Here is a 17,682-nt window from a genome sequence, read left to right as displayed (position 1 = left end):
CCCTTCCACGTCAGCAGCAGTAAATAATCATTCCCCTACCAGCTTCACTTTTATTTCTGTATTGAGGTTAATGAGAGAGAAAAAAAAAACCAACGCAGCTTGCCATGTTCCAGACAAACCTGCAAAGTTTCCAGCTTTACCTTGGTTTGACCGTTTATAAAGCGTCGACACCGGAGACTCCTTCCAAAAAAGCAGATGTTTCCAAATGTTTGTGTAGCATCCAGCCTGCAAGTCTCTGTGTAAACTGTGTACAGGATCATTTTTTGGTACGAGTGCATTAATGCAGGAAACCGTCAGAGCTGCTGTTCTAGAAAATTGTCCGGCACCTTCTGATCAGTCAGATTTGTGAATTCAGCAGCACTGTGCGATAATCTTTAGCAACCGAAATGCTTACAGACGCCCTATGTTTATTTTCATCTTTCAGATGTACGAGTTTATAAAGTAGTCCTTCGGAAAACTTGATCGAAATGTCATGAGGTGTTTCAGGAGCTCTTCCTGGATGGGCAGAGTTGAGCCAAAAGTCCAGGAAGTATAGACAGTTGAGTGTGTCACAGGCTGGAGAAGTAAATTAGGGATCAGTCGGATTAGGTCCAGGTCCAGCTCCACCCCCTGGACTTCTCCAAGCCTGAGGCATGGAAATGATCTGTCGAACAAACCATATGAGGTTCTCTGAACATATTGTCTTCTAAGAGGTTGTAGAAAGTGTCATGTTAAATTAGATTAGATTCACTTTATTCATCCCACATCGGGGAAATTCACATGTTACAGTAGCAAGAAAATGTCAAACAGATAACAAATAAAACTGAAATAAAAATTAGACAAACGAAGGATTAAATACAAAGGGCTATTTGGATTAGCTACCGTGAAAAAGTATAGAAAAATTGCCTTATAGACCCTTTCACATGTTTGTAAGCAAACCGACCGTTGCCAGGATGCGCGCGCAGCCTGGACCCAGAAACAATGGCGCTGCCCATAGACCGGCATTATGAGCTGTCAGATTATGCCAAACAATTGTCGTTACAAGATCGAGAATGCTACATAAATAAGTTAACTCTAACAAGTGGACATCGCCTACCGGATCCGCATTTAATTAAAGAGTGGACGGACGATGTTAGCAAGTTCCCTGGTATACAATGGCCAGATATATACTCGTACCTTATTGACACGACTTCAGTGTACACCCACGAAAAACTTCGTGCCTACAAGTCTTTAGACGCATATGAGTCATTCTATAATTAGGGGTACATTTCATGTAAAGCAGAATCTCAAAATCTCAGTATTCTTTTTCAATAAATAACCTATATGTTTCCATGGTATATACCCTCAAGTTCCTAAACAAATTAATTGCCAAGCTTAATCTTAAATCACTTTTAAAATATTTTAATGAAAATGAACATTTGATTGTTTATTTTGTCAACCGTGTTACGGACAAATGTTATGTCATCTTAAGCCCTATTCGCACGGGATAAGTATTACCTGTGGACCTCTGGTAATTCGGAATAATTGCAGAGAATGTCTGAGTTCTTAGTCCCGTGCAAATGCGCCATGTCCGTAATTTGCCAAGTAATAATTCCGCCGCGAATTACCTACTGTGTTTCGGCAAAACACAGACGTCCAGTGGTAATACAAGTCCCGTGTGAATGCGCATGTCTGTGTTTGTAATTATTAAACGCGCGTCTCTTGTACTTTTCTGGAGTGAATAATGGAGGATACGGGCGAAATTGTGATAAACAGCATTTTGCGGTAGTAGGCCTATCCCGTATTTGAACCAGATAAGCAGAAACGGCTCCAAGAAGAACTCCAAGAAGCACGAAGAATCTTCAACTGGATGGCTTGTGTGGCAGCCAGTGTTCGAACTATGCCGATATTTTCGGGGGGGTCCCTTTTTTCCCTTGGGGGGGGGGGTGCTTGCGCTTGTCTCAGAGCGCGGATCTCCAAACACATGAGAAGCCTATCTTGCGCACATATCACGCGGACTCCACACACGCATCGCGTCTGAAGTCATAACTCATCAGGGGAAATCGTGTCCGCATTGGCATGTTCAAAAAACAACCTCGCGTCAACAATGATACCACACGCAAGAAAAAAAAAACAGTCAGGCTACTCAACAACCAGTACCTGGCGGCAGCAGCAGTCATTGTCATATCGGTTTATTTTATCTTTGATGTAAACACAACACTTCGGATATGCAAATGCTTCCCTTTACACACGATTGCTATGTCAATAAACATCATTTTGCCAATATTTTAGAGACCCCCCCAACATTTCCCAAATCATGTTTTCAAGGGATCTCATGTCTGTTTCAGGGGATCTCGGATCCCCCGAGTACCCCCGTAGTTCGAACGGTGGTGGCAGCATATGGTAAGGAGCCACGCTAACCCCCATGATACAGCAATACGAAGATATTTTGGTTAACGGAGGGAAGACAAATGTTCGTTTAGCAAAATACCCAGCTATGTGTAAACAGCGCCATGTAAACCGCCTGTTCACTCACGCTGTCATCTCGAGACTGTTTTCATTTGCAGTGACCCCGCCTTCTCATTTTGAGAGCGTGGAGCAAACATACTGCATCCCTATCATATGCGTTTCCCCTCTCTTAATTTGGATACAGTGCTATTCTTATGCCTACTGTGTTTTCATCCTACTTTATTAACACACCATTAATGTACGACACATCCGGTCACAATGTCTGTAAATTCAGTGAATTACAGACTTTTGCTTATCCCGTCCGAATGCGCCACACAATAACACAGAGGTGCGGGGGTAATTGCGAATTACCAGAGGTCCATAGGTAATACTTATCCTGTGCGAATCGTACATTAAACATGTATAAAAATACTACACATTTGAAAACACATTTGTTTGAAAGTGCTTAAGTCCATTAACAAGATGTTTTTAATTAATCTGTACAACTGTTATGGAAAATATGAATTTTGAGCTTCATAAATAGGATTTTATGGTTCACTGTGATGCAGAATGACACTTTTTTTCAACATAAATCCTTGTTACGTCGAATTTAGAGTTGTTCTCCCTCCTTATACAAGACTTCCCTATCCAGACATAATCCCCAATCTTTTATTTTACAGTTCATCAAACACATAAGAGATTTATAGCACAAAAAACACTTGCAACACAGTTGACAGGCAATGTAACACAATTGACGGGAGTAACACAGTTGACAGGGCAGAAGAAGAAGAGGACACTTTTTAGGATAAAAAGAGCTTTTTATTGTTTTAAATTTAGCTACAAATAAGCTGATGAATTCAGGTGAACTGTTAAAACAACATTTAGACACAATTTCAGAGAAACATAGCTTATTTAACAAATTCATCTCATCTCATTATCTCTAGCCGCTTCATCCTTCTACAGGGTCGCAGGCAAGCTGGAGCCTATCCCAGCTGACTACGGGCGAAAGGCGGGGTACACCCTGGACAAGTCGCCAGGTCATCACAGGGCTGACACATAGACACAGACAACCATTCACACTCACATTCACACCTACGGTCAATTTAGAGTCACCAGTTAACCTAACCTGCATGTCTTTGGACTGTGGGGGAAACCGGAGCACCCGGAGGAAACCCACGCGGACACGGGGAGAACATGCAAACTCCACACAGAAAGGCCCTCGCCGGCCCCGGGGCTCAAACCCAGGACCTTCTTGCTGTGAGGCGACAGCGCTAACCACTACACCACCGTGCCGCCCTATTTAACAAATTGAACATATTAAATCATTCTGTTTGTTTGTCTGTCAATATGAAGATTAAGTGACAAAAACATACTCCTCCTCAACTGTGTCATAGCTGACGGGTAACACAGTTGACGGTAACACAGTTGACATTTCGGCCATTTTGAGGTGGGGTTTACATTAGACCGTATCAGCGGATCATCAGATTAACGTTTTTAAAACGATTAGCGTGCACACAGCAACGCCAATACACGGATACGCTCGGCTCCGCAGGCATCCTGCGCTCCAAATCACTCCGCCCTGAACAGCGAGTGCCCTCTGGAGGGTGCGCACTCCGGCCCTGCGCAGCTCACAGAGCGCGCGAGTATAGCGCACGAGCAGTGATTCGGGACTGAGCCGCTGTGTGTGTGATCCCAGCGCATATCACTTACCACTTGCAAGTGGAAGGATGGCAAGCCTAAAGACAATCATAACTACACAATGGGCAGTATTTGCATCAGTATTTGCAGTATTTTCATACTTTTATACTCTTTAATGAAAGGTGATACAAGGCGGAAGTCCGCGCCGTTTTTCAGCAGTCGCGTCACATGACCAACGCCAGCGAATCAGGAAGGTGGATGTCACAGTGACGTTGTCCAATGACGACGCCAGCTAGAGCTCAGCGCAGCGTATCCGCGTATTCTCAATGTTTACACAGCACCGGACCAGACATGATCTAGATTGAATACGTGGACGCTGGCGGATTCCTGTTTCCCGGCGTTTCCAGGCGTTTTAATCTAAACGGACAGTGCATCCGCGAAGAAAACGAGACAGATACGGTCTAATGTAAACTTGGCCTGAGAGTGTTGTGCTAACTTCAGACCTCAGAGCTTTCACTACAAGACCTTAATCAATTCATATTTTTATTATCTTTAGCTGTATACTTTGTAAATACAATTTCTAAATCAGGTTTATATGAATATGTTGACAACGCAGCTGACAGACAATTAACCCTCTCTAGGACTATACAACAGTATTGATGAAAATATTGAAGAGGTGAACTCAAAACTTACCACATGGTCTTCAAATTTCCCACCAAAGAGGATATGACATCACATGATGTTGGTCACATGACTTAGGACCAAACCATTTGCCGATTTATGGGGGGGGGTTTCAGTGGGTAACACAGTTGACAAGTTTCTCGGACGCACACAAAATTCTTCATTTAATTTATAATATAAAGCATTTTAGGCTTTTAAACACTTTTGTCATATTATAATAATTACCATGAATAAATATTTGTAAAAATTTTAAACAAAAACCTTTTTTTAAAATGTAAATATGAAGACCAAACCTGACATTTGGAAAATCGGACAGCATAAAAACACCAAATTCCAGTATTATATATGCATTTTTGCAGAGTAAAATGATGTAATTTGTTGACTTTTTGTATTATATAAAAGAGAAATGTGTGCTAATGTACAAAAGATCATTGGCTGAAGTTAATAGTTAGTGAAATTGACAAATACAGCACATGGACTTGAGATGTACCCCTAATTATAGAATGACGCATATGATTATGTGCGGGCATGTACAACTTGATTAACAATGGGACATTCATATTCATTTTGTTTTAATCAAATTATGCCAGTGATGTGATGGCAATGTGGCTTTAGCTACAACAGCAAATACCAACACTAAACAGCAATTTGCAGGAGGTAATGGCATGAAAGGAATGATAGTGTAAAGAGCGCAGCTAAGGGCGTATTCACACCTACGTTGTTTGGTCCGGACCAAACGACTAAACGAACCAAATTTCCCTTGGTCCGGACCTTATGGGTTGGTCTGAATACAAACCACCGAACTCTGGTCCGGACCAAACAAGCGGACCGAGACCGAGCTGCAAGGTCGGACTTGGTCCGGACCAAAGGAACCCTGGTGCGGACCTTTTGGAGGTGTGAAAGCAGACCGGACCTAATCTGACAGTTTTGCTTTTTTGTACCTTGGGAGCTTCCGTCGTTTGTCGAGCATTATGGGAAACAAAGTCTTGACACTCCACCGCAAAGCGCAAACACTGTTTCGGTTGTCAAGGGAACCGTACAACAGTCGTTCAGTCATTCAAACCAGTGGTAGGCTAGACTACAGAGTACAAAAAATGAGTAGGGGGCAAACGTGGGCCGAGGAAGAAACGCGTACCCTTGTGGATATATGGGCAGATGTCCACATATCTGAGCTTTTGGAGAGAACACACAAAAATGCCGACGTGTTTGCTGTATTCAGTGAGAAAATGAAGGAGAAGGAGTTCACGCGCTCCCCAGAACAATGTCGGCTAAAAGTGAAGAAACTCCGTCAGACCTACATTAAAATCAGGGACATTCTTTCAAAAAGTGGCGGTACTAGCGACGCAAAAAAGAAATTCATCTATTGCGTGAAGAGCCAGAACTGTCACAACATGATGTGCGCTCATCAGCGCTATCCTCCGTAGCCGCCTTGCCCTTTGTCGTCGTCGTTGATAAATTACTTGTACAACAGCATAGTAATCGCACAATTGTGAAAACAGTAAAAACTGGAAAAAACATATAGCTTTGATGACATTAAAAAGAATAACAGCACGGAAAGCCTCCATGACTACTTTTGAACTTAACGCTTTGTGCGCGTGTCGTCTCTGACCAATGGCTGAACGACCTCAGGGCGCGTGGCTTTGTTGACAGATTTTGGTCCGCTTACTAAAATGTACAGTGTGAAAGCGAACCGCACCAAAATGAAAAAATAAAAAAAACATTTGGTTCAGACCAAAGCAAGTGAACTATCGAACTATCCTGGTCTGAATACACCCTAAGAGAAATCAGAGCTGCGTAAAAAGCGAGAGGCAGAGAGCAGAAATGAAGCTGAACGGGGCGGGAGCTAGGTTAGAGCAGTCAACGTAAGTTGGCATTTAGAATGAGGGCACACAATTTTACCTTTCCATCCTTGCTTTAAAATCATGATTTTCGGCATACACAAATAATGATGGCATAAAATCTGGACTGCTTGAGTCAAGCGAGACCTCGCCTACAAACAAAATTGCATGCAAAGCTAAGTTAACACGCTAACAATATTCATTACATTGTGTAACTATGACCCAGCTAATCAGACAAACGCTACCAAAGTATTTTGCTACATCAATAAACGAAGACTAGAAAGAATAAAAAAGAGAGATTTAATAAATAGTCTGATCTTACCTGTGATGAAGTGGGCGCTGCAAACCCGCGCATTTTTGATAGTGTTTTCATCCCAGTCTACACGTTTGATAGCTTGTAGTCATAGACGTCGACGATTTTTTTTGGAATGGTTGAGATCCTGCTGGAATTCTGTACATTTTAACCCCATCACTGCTACGATTCTGACACCCAAAAACGCAACAACTAGGCATCGCTGAGTCTTTTTTGGGTCCAGGCTGCGCGCGCAATTTCCTCTTACGTATGAATGACGTTTACTGCGAAGGGGTCTATTGAGAGGCTCGGAAAAATTGCACATTACAGGTAGACTCTGTGTATATACAGTGGTGCTTGAAAGTTTGTGAACCCTTTATAATTTTCTATATTTCTGCATAAATATGACCTAAAACATCATCAGATTTTCACACAAGTCCTAAAAGTAGATAAAGAGAACCCAGTTCAACAAATGAGACAAAAATATTATACTTGGTCATTTATTTATTGAGGAAAATGATCCAATATTACATATCTGTGAGTGGCAAAAGTATGTGAACCTCTAGGATTAGCAGTTAATTTGAAGGTGAAATTAGAGTCAGGTGTTTTCAATCAATGGGATGACAATCAGGTGTGTGTGGGCACCCTGTTTTATTTAAAGAACAGGGATCTACCAAAGTCTGATCTTCACAACACATGTTTGTGGAAGTGGATCATGGCACGAACAAAGGAGATTTCTGAGGACCTCAGAAAAAGTGTTGTTGATGCTCGTCAGGCTGGAAAAGGTTACAAAACCATCTCTAAAGTGTTTGGACTCCACCAATCCACAGTCAGACAGATTGTGGGCAAATGGAGGAAATTCAAGACCATTGTTACCCTCCCCAGAAGTGGTCGACCAACAAAGATCACTCCAAGAGCAAGGCGTGTAATAGACGGTGAGGTTACAAAGGACCCCAGGGTAACTTCTAAGCAACTGAAGGCCTCTCTCACATTGGCTAATGTTAATGTTCATGAGTCCACCATCAGGAGAACACTGAACAACAATGGTGTGTATGGCAGGTTTGCAAGGAGAAAGCCCCTGCTCTCCAAAAAGAACATTGCTGCTCGTTTGCAGTTTGCTAAAGATCACGTGGACAAGCCAGAAGGCTATTGGAAAAATGTTTTGTGGACGGATGAGACCAAAATAGAACTTTTTGGTTTAAATGAGAAACGTTATGTTTGGAGAAAGGAAAACGCTGCATTCCAGCATAAGAACCTTATCCCATCTGTGAAACATGGTGGTGGTAGTATCATGGTTTGGGCCTGTTTTGCTGCATCTGGGCCAGGACGGCTTGCCATCATTGATGGAACAATGAATTCTGAATTATACCAGCAAATTCTAAAGGAAAATGTCAGGACATCTGTCCATGAACTGAATCTCAAGAGAAGTTGGGTCATGCAGCAAGACAACGACCCTAAGCACACAAGTCGTTCTACCAAAGAATGGTTAAAGAAGAATAAAGCTAATGTTTTGGAATGGCCAAGTCAAAGTCCTGACCTTAATCCAATCGAAATGTTGTGGAAGGACCTGAAGCGAGCAGTTCATGTGAGGAAACCCACCAACATCCCAGAGTTGAAGCTGTTCTGTAGGAACGGGCTAAAATTCCTCCAAGCCGGTGTGCAGGACTGATCAACAGTTACCGGAAATGCTTAGTTGCAGTTATTGTTGCACAAGGGGGTCACATCAGATACTGAAAGCAAAGGTTCACATACTTTTGCCACTCACAGATATGTAATATTGGATCATTTTCCTCAATAAATAAATGACCAAGTATAATATTTTTGTCTCATTTGTTTAACTGGATTCTCTTTATCTACTTTTAGGACTTGTGTGAAAATCTGATGATGTTTTAGGTCACATTTATGCAGAAATATAGAAAATTCTAAAGGGTTCACAAACTTTCAAGCACCACTGTATACACACACACAATATTTATGCATAAAAATAGTTTAGGGCCTATATTATTGCACATAATAATTGCATCGATGAGAGATGGCAGAGGTAGTAGTGGTGAAGTAGTGCAAATATAGCGACAAACAGGTTATTGGTGCTACGTTACAAGTTGTAGATGTTATACAGTCTGACAGCAGTAGGTATGAATGACCTGCGGTATCTCTCCTTCTTGCACCGTGGTTGTAGCATAAATTAACGACAGTTTCGCGAGTTGTACGTCTTAAGCTAGGCCATTGTTGTAATGTCTAGCAGTGTAAGTGCAGTATGGCGTTTGTGGTCACGTCTCGCTCGTGATGCGTACACTAGCACGTCTCTACAAGCCCTCTAGTGTTCAGGATGTACTATAGCTAGTGTGCCTTTATTTTTGCACACCTATACCTGTATGACAGCTGTGTGTTAACTTGGAGTAGAGTAGAGTGAGGGGGGGAATGCTATAGGAGAATAATGTGTGTATATATAAAAATAAAAATGTCCGTGTGTGTGTGTTTTGGTTAAATGAGAAGCAGGCACTGTGCTCTTAGACCACACCCTCTTCATCTCTCTCTCTCGTGCTCTCTCTCTCTCTCTCTCTCTCTGTGTGATTTATGTATTGCTGCACAGTTTACAAGGAATCTTTCATCTGCCTGCTACAGGGGCTTCATGCTGATTTCCCGGGATTGCATTGGGGGGGGAGGAAAAAGAAGAGATAGAAAGAGAGCAAAACATATTTTGATTCCTCCTCAGTACAGCTAAAACCTGTTTGTGTTCCTGCACTGGTAGCCATGTTCGATAGTTTAAGTGTGCTGATTTACTCTGGATGGAGCTGCTCTGCTCACACACACACACTTACACAGAGAGAGTGGAGCAGGTAGGAGATCCGACGCCGTAGAGTTCAGGATCCCGACGTTGAAGTGTTTGTCGCCTTTTTTTTTTGGCTTATTTCTTTTGGAAGATTGAAACGGTTAAAAAAAAAAAAAAAAGTAAAATGTAACCCTTTTTTTTTTGGTCGCATAATTTTGATCTTAAAAAGCTCGGCGAAAATCATTCAATCATGATTTTTTTCACCATCTCTGTGCTTGTTTTTAATCTTTTGTGTCTGGTTGCATGTTTTGTTTATGTACTGATTTGTGTTTAGTCACGAAGTTTCGTTTCAGTGACGTCTGTATTTGAAGGAACGTAAGTGTTTAAATTCGTTTTTATTGCTGCGGCGGTTTGTGTTTGTACTTGTGTGTGTATTGCTGGAGTGTGATCTCAGAAGAGTGTTCTACAGACGTGTTTGTGTTGGGGGGGGTTATGGGTAAGCCTGGCACGGCGAGACGCACTGACAGACTGACGCGCGGTCTGCCAAAATCTTAACAGTGTACAGTACTTCAGGATGAAGCTGATTGGATGAGGCCAAAGAGGTGTGTCTGGTTTTGGAAACGCTCATGGGACAGGAGCTTTCTTTCGTAGGTTTTATGAAGGGATTCAAAGTAATGTTGGCTATATAATTGTTCAGTTAGTCTGCTTTGTTGTTGTTGTTGTTTTTCTTAAGTAAAAATTAAACTGCATTTCAGTTGAGGTTTGTTGTAAATAAGGAATAAAACACAACACACTGTGCTGTTACATGTTCTATAGGGTGGTGTGATATCACTCCGAAGTGGATCATGTTCCTATAACAGCACAGCGTGAATTTACAACCCCGATTCCAAAAAAGTTGGGACAAAGTACAAATTGTAAATAAAAACGGAATGCAACGATGTGGAAGTTTCAAAATTCCATATTTTATTCAGAATAGAACATAGATGACATATCAAATGTTTAAACTGAGAAAATGTATCATTTAAAGAGAGAAATTAGGTGATTTTAAATTTCATGACAACACCACATCTCAAAAAAGTTGGGACAAGGCCATGTTTACCACTGTGAGACATCCCCTTTTCTCTTTACAACAGTCTGTAAACGTCTGGGGACTGAGGAGACAAGTTGCTCAAGTTTAGGGATAGGAATGTTAACCCATTCTTGTCTAATGTAGGATTCTAGTTGCTCAACTGTCTTAGGTCTTTTTTGTCGTATCTTCCGTTTTATGATGTGCCAAATGTTTTCTATGGGTGAAAGATCTGGACTGCAGGCTGGCCAGTTCAGTACCCGGACCCTTCTTCTACGCAGCCATGATGCTGTAATTGATGCAGTATGTGGTTTGGCATTGTCATGTTGGAAAATGCAAGGTCTTCCCTGAAAGAGACGTCGTCTGGATGGGAGCATATGTTGCTCTAGAACCTGGATATACCTTTCAGCATTGATGGTGTCTTTCCAGATGTGTAAGCTGCCCATGCCACACGCACTAATGCAACCCCATACCATCAGAGATGCAGGCTTCTGAACTGAGCGCTGATAACAACTTGGGTCATCCTTCTTCTCTTTAGTCCGAATGACACAGCGTCCCTGATTTCCATAAAGAACTTCAAATTTTGATTCGTCTGACCACAGAACAGTTTTCCACTTTGCCACAGTCCATTTTAAATGAGCCTTGGCCCAGAGAAGACGTCTGCGCTTCTGGATCATGTTTAGATACGGCTTCTTCTTTGAACTATAGAGTTTTAGCTGGCAACGGCGGATGGCACGGTGAATTGTGTTCACAGATAATGTTCTCTGGAAATATTCCTGAGCCCATTTTGTGATTTCCAATACAGAAGCATGCCTGTATGTGATGCAGTGCCGTCTAAGGGCCCGAAGATCACGGGCACCCAGTTTGGTTTTCCAGCCTTGACCTTTACGCACAGAGGTTATTTTCCAGATTCTCTGAATCTTTTGATGATATTATGCACTGTAGATGATGATATGTTCAAACTCTTTGCAATTTTACACTGTCGAACTCCTTTCTGATGTTGCTCCACTATTTGTCGGTGCAGAATTAGGGGGATTGGTGATCCTCTTCCCATCTTTACTTCTGAGAGCCGCTGCCACTCCAAGATGCTCTTTTTATACCCAGTCATGCTAATGACCTATTGCCAATTGACCTAATGAGTTGCAATTTGGTCCTCCAGCTGTTCCTTTTTTGTACCTTTAACTTTTCCAGCCTCTTATTGCCCCTGTCCCAACTTTTTTGAGATGTGTTTGTCATGAAATTTCAAAATGTCTCACTTTTGACATTTGATATGTTGTCTATGTTCTATTGTGAATACAATATCAGTTTTTGAGATTTGTAAATTATTGCATTCCGTTTTTATTTACAATTTGTACTTTGGCCCAACTTTTTTGGAATCGGGGGTGTATTTATTTATTTTAATTACTTTTGTACCATAGCAGTTTGCCAATGATTGCGATATTTTTTTAAATAATTAACAACACACTGCACTTTTTAACCATTTATAGTGATTTTAACAGTTATTCCACAAAATCCAGTCGTACATGAGCCGATGGCTAATGAGGCGCGTAGCACCGACTTGGCTGTAAGCCATGTACGACGAGATTGAGTGGAATAACTGTTTTATTCTATCTACATTTCACTGGATTTTGAGAAACGGGGCATTTTTATTTTTTGCAAATTTGATTTAAAAAAAAAAACTTTATACAAAACCTCTGACAAAATCATTTCCGCTTGGCGGCCACGTGACATTGCGTACGTGCGAAGTAAAATATTCAAATAAAATTTTTCTTTGAGCTTTTGAACCAATCTAAAAATAAATCAAGAAATTTTAATGCTTAAAGATGAAGAATGTTAACAAACCGTCGAAATGACTAGCAATTTGTGAAAAATGCTATAATTTAATAATAATTCTTGAAAAATGAAAAAGTAACATTCTTCCTACCAATTTTTTTTTTCGCGGTCCGGTTTCCATCAAATCATGCGCTCTGATTGACTCGCAAGCGGTCCGGAATCCTACGATCCAGACCCTGATTACAGATCTTTGGTGACTCGATCGTTCACAACAACAACAAACATAGTAGCAATTTTTTGTCAACCTTTATTTTCGCATTTCTCAGTATAATAGCATTAATTTTACAGCATGGATAGCGGTAACGACAGTGTTCACAGCGAAAGCATCTGGTTTTGTGTCGCCTAGATCAAGTTTTTTATTTTTAGAAAATTCCGAGCTGACGTAGCTTCTCAAACAGGTTTTTGACGAGCTTGTAGCAGGTTTGTTCTAAATATGGTTTCCCTTTCGGGCGCTCTCATTGTCTGTTAGAATTTGGTAAAGAAAAAAATAAATATATTATTTGCCAGCTTAAGGTCGGTCCGTATCGTGAAATACCGTGACCGAGGTCAGTATTTTCGGTCAGTATTTTCAAGACCTCGGTCACGGTATTTCACGATACGGACCGACCTTAAGCTGGTAAATAATACTTATTTATTTTTATTCTATATTTTGTTGCCTTTTTTTTGGGTGGGGGCGTTTCGAGTAGAGTTTTTATGCCATTCTTGGTTGGTTCAGCAACACGGTCTGCCATTTTAGTTTTTCTCTCCTCATGGTATATGAGCTGATAGCCTAGTAGTAGAGTAGCCAATCAGAGCGCGCCATTGCTAATATCCCGTGAATGTGGATAGAATAATTCATGTTCTGCAGTTACTATTAGATAAGTTAGCTCTTGTTGTCACTTTTGTTAAACAATGTTCTCTTACTAGCCACTTTTTTTTTTTAAGTAAAGGTGACAAAAAAAAAATTTCCACAGCTTGTCCTGGAAGACTTTGCCGTGGCAGAAAATCAATTCGCTGTTACAAAGCTCCGACACTCGCGACTCGTCTGTAAATGATAAACATCTGCTTTCAGAAAATGTCCCCACATTAATGATATTTTTTTTAATGTGTTTTTAATGTTTGTTCTTGGTCTTAAATTATGTGGAGCATTTGCTGCAGTAAATATATTAGAATGAGCTCGTTAATATAAAGCTGTCCGAGCTGCTGTCATCGAAAATTAATCCACACCTTTGGATTCAAGAAGTCAGCAGAGCTGTAGTATAATCTGTCCATTCTCATCTTTTACTCGTCTTCATCTGTGGATAAAAAACAACCTTAGTATGTGTGATATAGAACCAATAAAGAAGTCTTGTTTCTCTTTCCCCTTCCTCCCTCTCTCTCTCTCGTCATCCTAAATTCATTTCGCTTTTCTTTTTCTGCCCCCTACTGGACACACATTGACTGACTGTTGCATTCAAGTATGAAGGCAGACATCCATGTGACACGTCCTCACGTGTTCTCTTATACACTGACGTACGAGTGTAAACCAGGCCGTAGTCTGTTAGCTGATGGTTCTCCTCGCTCCTGTTCCCACAGGCGACTGCAGCACACTCTCTCTCTTCTGACCTCACTCAGTACATTTACACGCACACGGATATTCCGCTGTCATTCCGAATATGGTAGTAATCGGAATTTGGTGCGAGTCATGTCAACGGGATATTTTTAGGTATTCCGAATGTTGCGTTTTCCGATTAAGACTTGGGACAGGCCAGTGCTGTTCAGGTTTTAGGAGCATTCTTTGGACATGTAAACAGCGCGTTTGGAACGTGCGTCTCAGTTGGGATTTTTACAGCAGTTTGCGACTTTCCTGTTTATGGTCAGCTCCGTGCGTTATACACAAATCAACACGGGGACATTTTATGTTCGTGTGCACAGCTGCATGTAAATGAGAATATTCGTGGAATTTTATCTCTCTCTCTCTCTCTCTCTCTCTCTCTCTCCAGTGTGAACAACTTGGTAGGAATTTTTTTTTTTTTGCCTTTTAGAATAAGGGCAAAAACCCCGGAAAATTTTCTCGATGTCAACATAGTGACTGATCTCTGTTCTGTGCTCTGTTTTTCTTTTCTCCCTAATGTGGCCAGTTCCCACCCACCATCCAGCTCTCCACTATTATACAGGGCTTTCCCCAGGGAAAAAAAATATTATATATAGGGGAAGCATGGCCCTAGACCCTCCTAGCAGCCTTTGGGGCCCTCTGGGCCAGGCTCTACATGAGTAGCACTGCTTAGATATAGATATAGATATATCTCTGAGCGGTGCTACTCATGTGGAGCCTGGCCCAGAGGGCCCCAAAAGCTGCTAGAAGGGTCTCGGGCCATGCTTCCCCTGAAAATTTTAAAATTAGAGACTTCAAATGGTGCATTCTGGTGGCATCTAGGGCTGATTTAGGCACAATTCAATGTGACTTTTAAATTTGCTGTTTTTTTTTTTTTTTTTTTTAAACCTTGTCAAATATGCACGGGGCAAAATTAGATTTGAAATAAAAACACTAGGGTGGCGTCGTGGCTCAGGTGGATAAGGCGCCATACCATAAATCCGGGGACCTGGGTTCGATTCTGACTTGAGGTCATTTCCCAATCCCTTCCCATCTCTCTGTCCTGCTCATTTCCTGTCTCTACACTGTCCTATCCAGTGAAGGAAAAAAAAAAGCCCCCCAAAAAAGAAAACACTAGAAATGGTCGATTCAGAGAAATATTTGATTTTATTGCACAACAAAAAATGCACAATATTGAACAATATAGCAGCTGAAATTAGAATATTAGCAATACGGCTGTCAAATACAGACCTGCAACCCAACAGGCAAGAGTCTCTCTCACACCTGCAGTATAGTGCCAGGAACAGAATCGAAGTCAAATCATGCAACAGCGCCATCTAGCGACCAGCACTGATTAATGCGGCTTTATGTATGGTTGCAAATGGCCGTCAGCGCACACAGCGAAACCCTTTTTCACTTCTGGGTTGAGTCCCAGGATAGTCTAGACCCTGTATATTACAATATCTTCCTATTTCTATAGTTATTGCTCATTTTCAGAGGAGAATAGGAGATACTTAGGTGGGAAAGTACTCTGCATTGTTCAGTTTATGGTATTGAGAGGTTGTTTTTTTTGTGTGTGTGAGAGAGAGAGAAAATGAGAGTGTGGTGACTGTGGTGGAGCGACATGTATCCGCACTTTGGGGAAAACCCTTTTTTGTTTGTTTTTTTTATGTATATTGCTCTGAGACGCACAAAACCCTCTTCCACGTGCATGAGCTCACAGGCGTCCATGATTGGTTAGTGTCGCTGCACCCATGAATGGCTGATCATCATCAGGAGTCGAACTCGAGATCGCCGGACAATAGGGCAAACTTTTTTTTTTTTTTCCCTGCTTCGTCTTTCGGGGGCTAGTCTAGCAACTTTCTCATGCTAATACTGAAATTTGGCTTTTGATTGATAATAGTTTGCGCTAAATTTTACCCTCGACCATTTAAATAAAGGTATCCTTACTGTACTGGGTTCTTTGCATCTTTGTTTCCATGAGGATAGATTGCATTCGCTGTTGTGTCCTGAAATAAAAAAGCCCCGTCTTTGGACCCGTGTGCTCTGAAAGTGTCGACTCTTCAGATGCACTTGTGTTCATGAGTGTGTGAGGCTGCTGAAGCACTGGATAGATGTGGAGCTCGGTCACGACTCCAGTATCAATAATTAAAAAGAGATTTTGCTGAGTCCAGACCGACTCGCACACTGACCTTCCAGCGCGGTAGAGGACGCCGGGAGTGATCCCTTTGCTATTTTGGGGAGAGACGGCGCAGAGCAGCACGTACCAAGAGGCTCCGTTTTCACCATTTGTGATCAGGCAGGGGAGAATAATAATAATTATTATGATGATTATTGAAAGTCTAAGTGAGTGGAGGGCTGCAGAAACAACAGTGGTGTCGGTTCTGTTTAACTCGGGGCTCCAGCTGATATTGCTGTGTTCCAAACAGATTTCTGTCTGGAACTTTTTTCCTCTGCTCCTCGACATGGAGAAAGGAGGGGGAGAATACAATAAACACTGATGGAAGGAAGGAGCAAAAAAAAAAGGAAGCAGAACAGAAACAGCCCTGCTGGTAGCTTGTGTGTGCACTCTGACATTCTCAGCTTCACACAGAGACGTTTGTGTGTGTTGTGAGAGATGGTAGGACTGGGCACCCCCCCCTTTACTGCGTCGCACAGTGGTATGACCCGCTTTCCCATGACCAGGACAGGAACTAGAAAAGTTTGCTGTACGGCTGTGAGTGCCAATCAAAAGCTTCGGAATCTCACCACCTGGCCCAACCCTGTCGTGTATGTGTGTGTGTGTGAGAGAGTGTGAATAAAAAAAAAAAGAGAGAGAGAGGGAGGGAGAGAGACGGAGATGTGTTGTGACTCGGGAGTGAGTGGAAGGTATGCTATGGCAGCGTGGAGTGTGAAAGGGCTACAGCCTGGAGCAGCTTCTGTCATGCTTGTGTGTGTGTGTACAATTCACTTCTGCTGTGGCTCCAACTGCTTTATACACACACACACACACACACACACACGTATTGACTGAACTTGAAGGTACTCTGTGTCCCCGTCTTGGTGTATCTTGTGCGTCTCTCTGTAAGTCTATCTTTGTGTGTGTATACACTCTTGTGTGCACGAGTTGTTGCGTATTGTGCTTCTGCCATATTGTACTTGTGTTTGTGGGATCTATTTTTGTTTACTCGTGTATCACAAAATACCAGAATTAAACGCTTCTCATGTCATTTCAAATAGATTCAACGTCAATAAGCTTTAGTGTTGATTCACAGATGAGTGTACACTACCGTTCAAAAGTTTGGGGTCACCCAGGCAATTTTGTGTTTTCCATGAAAAGTCACACTTTTATTTCCCACCATAAGTTGTAAAATGAATAGAAAATATAGTCAAGACATTTTTCTGGCCATTTTGAGCATTTAATCGACCCCACAAATTAACGTGATGCTCCAGAAACTCAATCTGCTCAAAGGAAGGTCAGTTTTATAGCTTCTCTAAAGAGCTAAACTGTTTTCAGCTGTGCTAACATGATTGTACAAGGGTTTTCTAATCATCCATTAGCCTTCTGAGGCAATGAGCAAACACATTGTACCATTAGAACACTGGAGTGATATGGCCCTTTTC

The 17,682-nt window shown here is 41.7% G+C and overlaps 1 protein-coding gene across 11 annotated transcripts in view; it reads left to right on the top strand.

Moving 5' to 3' along the window:
• Positions 1 to 17,682, top strand: part of ncor1 (nuclear receptor corepressor 1) — a 235,101-nt gene that overhangs the window by 105,489 nt on the left and 111,930 nt on the right. For 2 of the 11 annotated variants that reach the window (XM_060912329.1, XM_060912328.1), the window contains exon 1: positions 9,488 to 9,695. The exons of the other annotated variants lie outside the window; for them this stretch is intronic. In XM_060912329.1, the coding sequence (XP_060768312.1) occupies positions 9,645 to 9,695 (51 nt within the window). In that variant the 5' untranslated portion in view covers positions 9,488 to 9,644. Of the gene's footprint in view, positions 1 to 9,487; positions 9,696 to 17,682 lie in introns of those variants that run through there. 11 annotated transcript variants of the gene reach the window in all.

Source organism: Neoarius graeffei, chromosome 28 (assembly GCF_027579695.1).
Source record: "Neoarius graeffei isolate fNeoGra1 chromosome 28, fNeoGra1.pri, whole genome shotgun sequence".
Classification (NCBI taxonomy): Eukaryota; Metazoa; Chordata; class Actinopteri; order Siluriformes; family Ariidae; genus Neoarius; species Neoarius graeffei.
The sequence above is the reverse complement of the archived record's forward strand: the minus strand, read 5'-3'. Positions and strand labels throughout refer to the sequence as shown.